We start from the raw sequence: 13,970 nt of genomic DNA on the forward strand, positions 1-13,970 counted from the left end.
GGTCAGTGAAGCGGATTCGGTCGTTTACTTTATTTAGTAGGATGGTCCACATAGGGTGTTAACGTTCCAAATCCACACTGGTGAGCATTCTCGGATAAGTTTCATATTCGAGCATGGCTGAATATACAGTAAACGGACTATGCTGTTGTCTGACTAAACGAAGTTGGATACTGATGGAGGCAAATCGTACATTTACTGTTCTGTTACGTTTTTAATTTGATAGCTGGGTTTATTTTATGGGTTGACTTTTCGCTTATGTGACCGAGTAGACAATTTCAGTAATACAAACAGTTCTGCATTTGATAAAGACAATTCAATAGAAAGTATGAATCACTGACTACAGTATCTTATCTCACTGCACCAGCTATTTTAGGTGGCAGCACGGTCAATGAGTAATAACTGTCCTTGCAAGACATTAGCAAGAGAAACAACTAACCTGGATCTACAATAAACGTTTATATAGTTATTCGTGAAAATAATTGTCCGAATGAACAGTAGTTTGTACATCACTGACGATATAGAAATTCTCAAATCGGTAGCTACATATAAATTGTGAAGACTGGAAAAGTCCATGAACACATTGGGATATATTGTGTTCGTATATATGTGTTAAATCTGCGGTTCAACTATGCTTAATAATTATCCCGCCATAGCACTGAGCTTTAGTTCCGTATGGATACAACTATCTATTAAATAGAGTTCGGACATACTTGAAAAGTTATTTACATCGAAAGCAAAGGTTGTGGATTAGACTAAAGCCACATTTCAGTAGGCAATTTCTTACTTTCTTGAGGGGAAAGCTAATTAAGCTGATACCCCCTTTTAGCCTTAAGTTTTTATGATAAATTGTGGTGACGACTAGTCTTACTGGAATTTCGATTTTTACTGGATGTCCCGGCACAACAGTCTGTGAATTCTTCCCTGAAGACTTTCATATACTCCGCAGCTGTGAGTGGCTTCTAAGTTAGTTCATCTATCACTACACATCATTTCGGTTGTGAGATCTCTTAGTAAGAAAAAGTTAACTGGCGGACCGTTTGTGGATCACAAAGCTACTAAATATCGAACTGAACCAGGTAGGGACCCCGTACCTGATACTCATGATGAAACATACCACCTACGAGGTACGAACATATTCACTAAGATTGACTTATTCAATGCAATTCACAGTCGCTGGGGAAAATATTCCTAATACAACCATAACTATGGCCTTTGAGTCGCTCAAGTTTGTGTGTATGTCACTTGAACTACTAAAGTTCTAAAGATTTATGGACAAATCGCTTGATGATAGATCCTTTCTACAGATATACGTCGATGATTCATCGAAAATTGTACTGACGTATCTAATCAACAATACCCTATTTGCATTAATGAAATGCGCATCAGGTCAAGTTCTTGGTTTCTTCACTTAGCTGGCTGAAAACGTTGCGGAACCGATTACGTTTTTCATAAAGTACTGGTTTCAACAGAAACGAGATAATTAGCGTCCCGAAGGAAGCTTCCCAAGTTCCTCCAGTCCTCGAGATTTTACAAAACAAGTTCATCACATTATATACGAATCAGAAATCATTGCTAGCTTACTGAAGCTGAAGGAATTAAAAGCACAGATTATTATGTAATGAAGTAGCTGAAAGTAGATTAATGGTAATGAAGAAAGATATGAATTGAAATTGGCCAGTTATGAATGATGTAATTGTAAATTTCAGAAAGAGTTGGAATAGTGAATGACGCAATAAATAAATAAAAGGAAGAACTTGGCGAATGACCTTACGTTGAGCTTAAGTGAGTCTCAGTTCTTTAGAAAAGAAAGACGAAGCGATTGCACTTCGGGTAAAGAGTACTATTTTCGAGTCTTGGAGTGAATATCAACTCTAGGATACAGGCACATATAACTGATTCCCAAATAGCACGAAATCCTCCCCTGGATTAATATGGTTCAAACCTACCAGAGCAATGCTGAGCCAAGAATGATCTCCCCAAAGCGATTAGATATTTAAAATAAAATATAATGAGCCATGTAAGTTTTCTTTACTAATTTGACTCAGGGGTAACACCCAGAAACTGGAGCCACAACATAGCAAAACGGAATGTAGACATAACTTCTATTCCTTAGGAGTTGTCAAATTCTGGAATTCGCTGCTGGCCGAGCTAGTCCAAGCGACTTCTCAGGAGTCCTTCAAGAGGCAACTTGATCTATTCTTAAGGACCAAGGACAGCATCATACTATGAGTTGCCAATTTCTTTTTCCTCTTTTGTTGTTAACATACTAAGGTTTTTGCCTGGAGGATTTGGTGATCCCCTGCTACTAGACACGGAAGCCTGTTAAACGAAAGCTTCTTCTATTCCGTCCACAACCATTTGAACATTGAAGGACAAGCGTACTGCTTGATTTGTGGGTCACTTGTTTCTGTATTGGCAGATATTTCTAGTAGGTTTTAACTTTATTTGTGCCTACAAAAGCCTATTTTTTAAACATTTTCCACTTACTTGTGACTCAATAATACATCTTGTTCAATTTTAAATTGACAATTGTCAGACGCATTTAAGTGCGTCAATTATTTGGTTTTAGTAAACTTAAACAATATTAAAATTATAATTTCTCGACGTATCAGTGAGATGTAAACTAATATAATTTATCACTAATAGTTAGCCAAGTTCTCTCAAGATTAACTACTGAAAACAGGTATACTTATATCACTAGAAATGAAGTTTTTAACGGTAAAATCTACGGGGTTAACATAAGAACGAGATTTAATGTACCCATATCCTAAACCTAGTGTCTTTTCAAGTAATTAACTGTTTATTAGATTCGTAGTGAACTAAATTCACTGTATCGACAACAAGGTCCCTGTCTTTCAGCCGAATGAGAAATGATATATTTCCAGTATAACGCTCAAAATCTTGTTTGGCTGCAACGTATCAGCAGTGAACTGTCTTTTTTATCACTCATGTACGACTCCGAAGGAAAGGTGGCGTATGAACCCAAAGTATCATGTAGATTGACAACGTTGGCAATGTGTTTTGATGAATGGGTTGTGTGAACTGGATATTCTGCACCTCAACACTATTCATATCCAAGTATATAGTTATCTATATCTCACAACAGATTCAGTGATAGTGCTACGTAAGTCAAAACAAAATAATAGGTGGGTTACTGTTGTTAGATGTCAAAAGTTTAAATAAAGAGGTGGGATTACATAGTTTTCAAGATTAAGCATTCTAAATAAAAAGGAGCAGTCTGCGATCTGTTTTCTGGACAGAAATATTTAACACATAGCATTGTTGTCAAAGTCTAAAGCAGTACTTTCAATACATTCCAAAATAGATTTGCCAGTAGCAGTAATAACTGTCTTAGTCATATCTCTAAACCTCTTGTGGGATAAATCTAACCATAAAGTAATCAGTTACTTGATGGTACCCAAGTATTTTAAATTGACTGTACCTAGGTGGAAAATGGGGGACTCGTCAGTCCTTAATATGACCTTCTATTATGATAAATAGATTGACCCTGTTAACGAAGACTTTCATCACTTCGTAAAGCGCACTCGCCTTTTGGAAACTTCAACATACAGTTAAGACGAGGTCTCTTAACAACACATAAACTGTGTACGTAAGGTTAGCACGAGCTGGTGCATTATATATTATGGCGGCCAGTTTTACAACTGAATATATTCTAAATTTAAGACAGTGTTTGTATTACAACATTTTATGAGTTTAAACACGTGCTCTAGGTTAGAGGGGATCTCTTATCGAGCCTCTTCAAAGATGACTGATGGCAATTTAGTCCACTCGCGTTAATCGTTGAGTCGAATTTGGGAGTCGTCATGATAAGTGATATCCTTCCTTGTTGAGAATAAACAGTTATCTGAAGATAGTTGCTGCAGTGGGTTATCATTTTCTGTCCTCTGAGCTTCACCAACTTAAGATTCACATGAGTGCCTTTCACTTTAGTTTGTATTGCCTACTTAGACATCAAAATAACTTCCTACTATTACTACATTTATGTCCGTCGCTTTAACCGGATCCCAAACCAATGGTGCACATGGGCTCCAGTATCCTGCGGGAACAAATGGCATATGAACCAATTGTTGGTCACCAGCTCCCATGGGACTGCATCTCCTGACGATGCTCCACTGCCTTGTGGATCAGACCCTCAGATCAAAGGCTCGGGGAGTGGCCCCCTAAGAAAACCACCTGCTTTGGTTTGGGCACCCGGGCAGTATCACAGCCCTCACACATCGAATGAGATTTGTGTGGCGCATATGTATTTGGTGCTCCCTTGTACCAATATCTATGTGTTAAAATAAGTAAATAAATAAATAAAAATGGGTTGGTGCCTGACAAAATCTCCTCGCGGGTTCAGAAGGGTCATTTGGCTTTCGCGAACTTACGTGACCTATGGCGAAGGCGAGATATCCGTCTATCAATAAAAGGACGAGCATACTGTGCGGCAGTTCATTCTGTCCTATTTATGTCTACGAAACGTGGCCACTAAGGGCAGAAGATACTCGTAAGCTACTAGTATTTGACCACAGATGTCTTAGAAATATTACTCTCATCTGCTGGGATCACGGGGTAAGTAATAGTGAGGTTAGACACAGGGTATTAGGGAATGATTGTAGATCAGTTGTGAATCTTCATCGTCTGAGACGGTTGGGCCACATGTTACGTATGCCTGAACACCAAATACCACGACGTGCAATGCTAACCGGTGTTGGGGATGGTTGGGAGAAAGTTAGGGGCGGCCAAAACAAAACGTGGCATCAGTGCTTGAAGTCATTAACTTCTAGTCTGAGGCATATTGGGAGATGCAGACTACTTGGTTGGGGTCCACGTGACTGTCGTAACCAATGGTTGAAGACTCTTGGTGACATGGCTCAGAATCGATCACAATGGCATCGGTGTATACACTCTCTGTCTTCTCTTAAACTAAGAGATTAAGATCGCTTCATATCTCTCTTTCTACGTACTAAATCTTTCTTCCTGTATTATATCCTTATTTGCAATCTTTCTTTTATATATTACCACCATTGACTTAGCTACTATTATGAATCCGGTGTTCATCTTGTTGTGCTAATGCGGTTTGCCAACTTGGACCGATGCATATATATACCTGGTCCTACGTTGTAGCTGACTGACTGACCATTAAAAGACTTGAGATAAAACTTCGTCTCGTTCACGTGTACATTGTTTTTTTAATGTGAATCGTAATAACTATAGCCGACACAGACTCTTGTAAGATTGCATATCCTTTATAACTGACCATATCATTTTTGACATAGATTTGAAGTCCCTTGATTCCTATGTGATGATCTGTATGATCCTTTTATTCTGAAACAAATAAATATGAAATAATTTTCACTAGGACTTCAGCATGAATATCTATAAATAGTAGTGAAATTACAAAGTGGTTCTTATTAAATCTGACGTTTATTGATCTTAAAAAAATAATGTAGTTTCGTAATGAAATGGCTTTACACTAATTAGTCAAATCTCTAAAATGGGCAACATTTTTTACCTTAAAATAATTCGTTACATTTTCTCGTCATGAGATACTTATCCTACCACTAACTATAGATAAATTCATCATCGAATAGTCGACAATGTCATCGAAGATTCAGCTATTTCGAAATATTCTCCGTGAACTTCGACATGTTCGAAAGAATCAAAAAGCGGTTAGTAATTTTTTTTAGAAATATTTTATTGACAAATTATTCATTTTCATTTAGCCTTTTGACTATTCACCAGTAATGCAATACGTTATTTCTGAATTTAGAAATAATCATTTAACCGATGCTCAAAAATGTGCTAGAGAGAATGAAAGTGTTCATCTAGCTGAAACATATTTAAATTATTTGCAGAATTTACGAAAACATTCAGTAAGTAACTATTTTTAAGTAGGTCATTATTTATTTATTTCTCTATCTGTATACGTTTTACTATAAATTTACTTTCATCTTTAAGCAAACGAATACAATCTATCAGTATAGGGGTTGTAGAGATTATTAAGTTTTTGATTGAGATCATGAACCAATTGGTGTTAGACTAATCCGTGGACTAGTTGATGTTAGACACTAACAATAAAGAAAGAAGTTGAAGTTAGACATTAACATCGTTGGATGCCGGCTCAGTGGTATACTGGTTAAGCGCTCACGCGCAAGACTGGTAGGTCCTGGGTTCGGATCTCGCGGGTTGTGGGATCATGGACGCGCACTACTGAGGAGTCCCATACTAGGACGAAACGTCGTCCAGTGCTTCCAGGTTTCCCATGGTGGTCTAACTTCAATTGACTCATGATTTCCACTATTGAAATTACTAAAAATTTCCACAAAAATCCCTCCTAATAAAGAAAGAACAAATATATTAATAGAGTAACGTGGATTTATTTCATGGATTCTCCTCAGTTGCTTAGAACCTTAAGCTATAGTATTATTCATTAAAACACTTTGTACATATTTTACATCAGAAATGTTTAGAATAAACCGAGTTAAATTATGAAGGTAGAATAATCTTAAGAGTTAAAATTATTCAAACGTTGGCTTATTTATGGATCGAATATTTAAATATTCTAGAAGAGTATGGAAACAAGAAAATATATTTTCTTCTTGAATCAGAAGATAGATTATGTAATATGACCTAGTTGAGTAAAGCTCAAAAGTGAGAATTAGAATACTAGAGTTTTGATTTTAGTTTATGAAGAAAATAAAAACAAAGCCTTACGTAATAATCTCACACAAAATAAGGTCACTAGAATAAAACAAGATTTATAACTGTTTCCTTCTGGATTTATAAATTCCGTTCAAATCTCTTTATTGCAACAGCTTCGGCAAAACATAACAGTCTGGATTCCCTTTATTTGTTGATTATTTTGAACGATTTCACAATTTCAACGACATACCCACTATCGAGTAAATGATGAGCGATCGCACTATAAAAAACCTACCTGATTAGTCTCAATTTTTGAGGAATATGATCAGAGATACGGACACAAACCTTCCATTCTGTTCTTCTGATATATGTGTTTTGGCACATACATATAAACTGGTAAACACAATTAGAAGTAGTATAAGCCGGGTATATGTCCACATTTAATTGGCTCAATGAGCATTTAGTTTGATATAGGGACACCAACTTGGTTGCTGGATAAGTTCATTTTAGTATTGCCTTTAGTCTAAAATCAATCCTTCCAGCTATTTCATCACGTTTAAGCCTAGTTTTATGAAGAGAGGTTTCTTCTTAACTGTAGGATATTTCATTTCCTTTTTTCAAAGATGCCCCATATTTACTTTGGAATTTTTGCGAATAATCGTTTAATTAAATCACTTAAAATTCACCAAGGTAATATAGAAAATATCTAGTTTGTTATATACTTATGTCACATTATACAATCTGGGTTAGTTTTTTTAGTCACTCGTAGTCAAGTAGAAAGTAGATTTCATTTTCTATGTGCAAGGAATCTTTTTTCATCTTTTTTTGGAACGGTAATTAATAATTTCTATATGAGTAATAATAATTTAAAACTCATCTTATTCAATTCAGTAATGGAAACAACATAATTATCTTTTTATGATAAGTAATATATTATGAAAAGAAAGTACCTGACTTTGTACTGCGTTCTTATTAGTATCCTTTTTTATTTCTCAGGAGCTCGTGGAATTGTATAAATCCAAAGAGAAAACAACTGAGGAAGCCGCTAAAATGGTTGGATTAGCTCTACCAGAAACAAATTATCATGAATGATAAGAATATTTACAATACTTTGCCTAGGATATATTCCATTGTATATTTTCATTGTTAGATATTGTTTCTACCATGAATTCATTAGATGCTCAAATAGGTTAATAAGGCAATATCCATATACTTTTGTTCATATTGTTTCAAAATTCGATTTTGATTTCAAATAACCAATAGTTATCCTATTTGTCTTCTGTAAAATAGTTTTTCAATACAGAACACTTACACACATCATGAAAATCAACTGGTTCCTGTTGATTTCGCTTAGTTTTTTTACTAACCCTTTCGTTGAATGTCCCATAATCTTAAATGAGGCATAAACTGTCACCGTATCTTGACTCGGCTGTTATTTATTACACTATAAAAAAATACTGACTAATCATTATCCATGATTGTGTGGTGCGGTCTGATTTGCTTGTATATAAACTGTATCTGAAATACATGACTCATGCAGTAGAAGCTGTGTTCTGGATTCGAACAGGCAGGGCTAGGCAAAAAATCCAATCAGGGCTCAGAGTTGGAGTTTGGACTGCTCCTACAGGTTCGCGCGTCGTTAGTTTGTTCCCGTGTCAGCTTGATTAAGTCATATTTCAGCCAGCGATTTAGTCGCGTGGTTTTTCAACAGGCCATAAGGACACAATATGTGGTTTTATAGTTTTCAAACTTGAGTGATATTAAACTTCCAGAATTACATTATTTATTAGTGAAATCCTCACAACGAATCTGGTCTAGTTACGTGCTATATGCTAGCATAAAGGCCGTTTGAGTAGATTTCATGATAATGGCTAGCGAAATGACTTTGTTGAGTCCTAATTACCCTAAAACTGGATATTTGGGCTTTTATTATGGTAAGCAACGGTTATAAAGTAAAAACAGCCGAAATTTCTTTAGAGCCAGTGAAATGTAACTGAACTCTCACCAACTCATCCGGAAGTTGGATTACTGAATATCGAACAGGTCATCGATCCCTGTCAACGTCAAGTACAACTAACGCACATAAGTTAATCGTACGCCGTAGACTAGCCAATGCAGTGACGGTCAAACATTCGCTTGTGCCTACTTTAAATAACATATTTCTGTAATAACGTCCTTCGTGTTGTACCGCCTTCAAAGCATTCATATTACTTTGATACGACGAAGGAGTAATCCATGTTAGGTGCTGACCCCTATGTGTGACTTTGACGTTAGCTGTTGGTCATACCATCCCTTCTAAATTTGGTAGGTCCCTAGTCATCCGACAGAAATAATCAATGTTGATGATTTACACTTCGTATATCTTCAGTCAAACTTGTTCTGTTTAATATTCCAAGCTGTTATTACCTGATGTTCAGGAGTAATAACTAGTTGTGCTACCTTCCCAAAACATTTGAGATTTATGTGTTGATTAAAAAATTACAAACTTCACAGTTCAGAATTCCGGTGGCGAGAGACTTGAAGTATGGTAATAAAAATATTTAAACGCAATGAGGTTTTGATATATGTGATATTACCAGATCTTTATTTTTCGAAAAGAAGAGAATAAAGCCATCCGCTTCACTAGAATTATTTGTGAGCGATTACTCCATATGCCAGTTTCTTAACGCTAATGATTATTACGCGAATCTGGAGCAAGTAGTACATATCTTCCAACAAACTAAAATCAGTAGCCAATTATTCCGAAAAGTGATATCACTTCTTGTATTTTTGTCTCTGTTTTCGTCTAGCCAGTATTGCATTCTCGGCCTATAGGCCGTGAATAAGCATATCTGATAAACATTTCGACCTCATCAGTTACATTCCTTATTTGCGAAGTGTGAATTAGGTCCATACTTCAAAATCAAGACGATTTGGGACAAGAGGGTTCCGAGAGCACTATTAAGATAAGCATCGATCGATGCATGTCAGTAGGAAGGTGACCTAACGACCGAATATAATGAGTCTTAGGATACTAAACAAACATGTCATCGGTATGAAATGAATGCCAAGCATAAAATCCCTTTAGATAAACACTTATATACCGGTGATCAGAGTATCACGGGTTGATTCTGTATATCTAGAACTCGAATTTTTGCTATACCGTGTACAACTTGAGCACTTGGACGCTTGAACATCCCATATCTCAAGACAGAAGACGAATTGGAGGAAATCTTATTCCAACCAGTCGGATATGGTACGAAACACTTGGTAATTATCGTTTTAAGAGAAAACGAATTCGTCAACAGAATCATCTGGTCCTCATGCAAAGGGCCTTAACATTTATCCCTATAGAAAGCTGCAATTCGAAATTCCTGGTGTTCTTCCAAATGATTGAGTGTTATGTCTTTGGCCCTTCTGGAGTTTTTTTGAATTCATGGAGAGCCGTCCCCAACAGATATGCAGCTAGATGGTTTTGACTTTACAGATGACATAGCTTTTCTATCCTATACGCAGCAGGTGAAGACAGTTTGTGTAACAGCAGCTTTTGAGGCAGTAGGCCTCAACATACACAAATCCAAAATGACAGAACTCTATTGAGCCAAATGGATATGAAGATGACACAGATATTTTGGAGTCTGATAGCACTTTAACCGTTAACACGTTCTATAATTGAATCGTGCCCACCTAGTGGAGGTTCGAAAATATATTTGGTGGGCTATCAATATGTTGGAAATCGACTGACCTAAAGTGGCTAGCGACTGCAGGGGAAGTTGTGCATGGTGTTTCCACTCGTGATCTGGTGCGGATGCATGACCGAACGCCTTCAACTAGGTGAGTCCATCAAAAAACAATGGGGATTAATTTACCGCTATAACATTATTAGTAGCTTTATTCAGTATTATGTTTTCGGTGCAATATGGAATTTTCAGCGCAAAGTATTCCAAAACGTTTCTTCTTCTGATTCCTTGATCGACGCTAGCTATAAATATTGAGTGGTTATCAGTTTGATGTTAGCGGTTCAGAAATCAACGTCTGATTAGTACATATTTTTTCGATGCACATTGTCAACAACCACGATGTCTCTGGTTGTTTTGTTTCGTAACTTGTAGAGAGAGATGCCGTAAAACTTTCACAAACGTACCTGAGTAGCCTATGCGAATAACAGGCATAACGACGTGTTAAAAGCAACAAGAAAACAAATAACTTGTTAAAATATCCAAATGGCAGGAACAAATAGCCCAGATTTCAAGCAGGCCGCTTTGGTTATGACCGTTTCTTTGATACACACATAAAACCTGACTTTCTTTCAGATATGAACTAAACGAACCTGATAGAACGTTCATTCCTACAAGCATCTTCAATGGAAAGTTGAAATATTTTGTTGCTACATCAATTATGTAATTGAATTGTTTTTACTTACGTCCACTTGTTCACACTATAAGTATGGTCTATATCAATTTCTTCGTGAGAATATTTGCATGTTTCAGTATCTTTGATTATACAAAACATATTATGAATATTTAGTTATCATATTCGCTATGATATTGATATGACTGTCCCAGTGATCTTAGTATAATTATTTACTGGGATATTATTCATCAACAGATACATCGTTTAATGAACTGTCTTGAAGATTACCTCCACTCCTTTTTTGACCTATACATGGCTGTGTTTGCTAACATAACCAGCTGAAATCCGAAATATACTAATGGTGTTACACATACGTGGCCTTAGAAATGCCTTGAACCACGATTGAAAAAAGCTTAATGATTCTGAAGTCTACTAGGGTGAAAAACCAGAAACACTCAGAAACTGTCCATAAGGAACTCTATCAACCATGAAAATGGTACATCCAGAAAAGAACGGATTATTTTCCACCAAAGTTTGGGGGGCAGAATGTTTTGTTTGTATCAGGCTCTTTATGTCTGAGAACAGGTCAATCAATCTGTGATATTAAGGTTCTTCCCCTGCGCTCCCCATTCAAACACATGTTTCCAAGTTTATGCTGAACTAGCTACTCTACTGAAATAACCTATAACATGCTAAATCGGACTTTCGCATTAATACTGTTTGGCAGGAACTGGCTGGAAAATTTTTTTTAAAACAGACAATGAAAGATGTCGTTATTAGTTTTCTTAGGACTTTACTATATATATATATACTTCCTGTTCTAATGAAACAGCCTTCCTCATTCCAACCTTGACTTCCCTTCCTTCATTTGGACTTACTCCACCTTGTTAAATATCACAATTCTTTGTTCTTTATTGCTACATTCACTCACTTGGAGACTGATCACAGTTCACTATAGCTACAAGAGCTAGTATGAATTTAATCTAATGATTTATCATACATCTGTCTTTTCCACTACAAACAGTTAAGTATTGTCGGTCGTTCATATCCAAGTGTCTTGCTACTCCTTGGTTTCCCTTTTTTTCAGACTCTTGTTCTGAGGGCAAGCTATGGAACTTCTGACATCTGAGACAAGCTAGACGTTCGTGTTTTCCCAGGGTCATAGTTCACACCAAGTGTTCTACAAGTCTACTTTATAACAACTATAAACTTAAAAAGCTGTTGTGTATAAATACTTAACACGACCAAAATCCTAACACAATATTGCGGAGACTGGATCTGGTGTTTAACGTGAACGCGATGCCACTTTGGAAAATATTTTGAAAATTACTCAGTATATCTGGACGAATGAACTGATATCCACTTTTATAGATTACATTTATTTAACAACTCTGCTTGGGATGCATACTGTGGACCAATAAATGCTTTAGGCCATATATAATCTGACCAGTACCTAATAACTTACATAATTATTTAAGCTAAATAATGGGGAGATAACTTCAACCAACTTATGCTTGTAGGACGAAACAGTTTTTAGAATTATTGCTCACTATGGTCAAGTGGAATGTAAATAACGAAAACAACTGACGCAAATTAATTATGCCAAATACCACTTTGACTCATGTCTGTAACCTTAGATTGGCGTCACTTCCTACAGAAAACATACTATTACAAGCAAAAGGACTCATAGTTATTTCGACGAAAAAAGATGCAAGAATATAACTAATGGTTGTTACCATATATTTCCGCCGGGGCGGGTACACAAAAAATTTGCAGACATGGTCTGTAAGTTACGGCATTGGTTTGCTTACAATATACCTCCCGAGTAGGGTTGCTAGCGAAGCGAAATCAATAAAATTAAAAGACAGTCCATTTCTTCTGGTTAGGATTGTGTTATATTATTATGCTGAGTGCAGTTTTTTAAATATTTTTAAAAAATGGCATCTCGTCTACGTCGCACACCATTTTCGAACTTGGTGTTATTGTGAGAAATCCGGTTGTTCTAAATGTTTATGCAATACAACGTTTTGAAATTGTAGTTGTTTTAAAGTAGATTTATAGAGCGCTTGATATCACCTGTCTCTTTAAAAAAAATGCGTACGTTAAGTGTGTTTCATGCGTCAGAAGCTCTACAGTTGTTCTGTGAGAGCGTTATGAGGAAAAAGGAGAGAAATCAGACGTAATATGACAGGTCTTGTATTTTGACTTGAAATTCACACATATGTGGGGGTGAATAAGTTCCCATAATAACTAGCTCTGTAAGTCTTCGACAGTTGATGCTGACCAAATTAGTTTTAATGGACTCACCTAGTTGAAGGCGTTCGGTCATGCATCCGCACCAGATCACGAGTGGAAACACCATGCACAACTTCCCCTGCAGTCGCTAGCCACTTTAGGTCAGTCGATTTCCAACATATTGATAGCCCACCAAATATATTTTCGAACCTCCACTAGGTGGGCACGATTCAATTATAGAACGTGTTACTGGTTAAGGTGTTATCAAACTCAGAATGCCTGTACCATCTTTAACAATATAAATAATAATGACAGGTACAATAGGGATGGAAACATCTGATACGAACTGTTCTAGTCTCGTAGGGGCTGCTGAACTAGTCCAACCGAATTCTTAGGAGAAATTTAAGAGAAAACTTGACATGTTCTTAAGGACTAAGGGCAGAATCTTACTATGATTTTTTAATATTTTTCTTTTTCCTGTTTCACCGTTTATGTACCTAGTAACATACCTTGAGGTATCAGTGATCCACTGCTACTAGATACAAAGGTTCGTCAGGCAAAAGCTTTTTTACTTCGTGCAGAACTGTAGTGACTCACGTTTATCACGAGAACACGACTGGTTTAATAAAAACAATTATTATTATAACCAACTGTACCAGTGTTTGTTTTAATGTGCTTTTGTATAACTGTGCTAATTATAGCCATTTTGTGCTTCCATTACCTTCCATGATTGTTCCGAGGTTTTTGGTACTGTT

General features: G+C 36.4%; 1 protein-coding gene across 1 annotated transcript; it reads left to right on the forward strand.

The window, feature by feature from the left end:
- The first annotated feature begins 2,206 nt into the window (after nt 1-2,206).
- MS3_00005641 (uncharacterized protein) lies at nt 2,207-8,190 on the forward strand. Its single transcript, XM_012942283.3, has 4 exons — nt 2,207-2,428; nt 5,578-5,675; nt 5,730-5,879; nt 7,645-8,190. Exons 2-4 carry the CDS (start codon nt 5,604-5,606, stop codon nt 7,738-7,740), a joined length of 318 nt encoding a protein of 105 aa, XP_012797737.1. The 5' UTR covers nt 2,207-2,428; nt 5,578-5,603; the 3' UTR covers nt 7,741-8,190.
- The last annotated feature ends 5,780 nt before the right edge of the window (nt 8,191-13,970 follow it).

Source organism: Schistosoma haematobium, chromosome 3 (assembly GCF_000699445.3).
Source record: "Schistosoma haematobium chromosome 3, whole genome shotgun sequence".
NCBI classification, from domain to species: domain Eukaryota; kingdom Metazoa; phylum Platyhelminthes; class Trematoda; order Strigeidida; family Schistosomatidae; genus Schistosoma; species Schistosoma haematobium.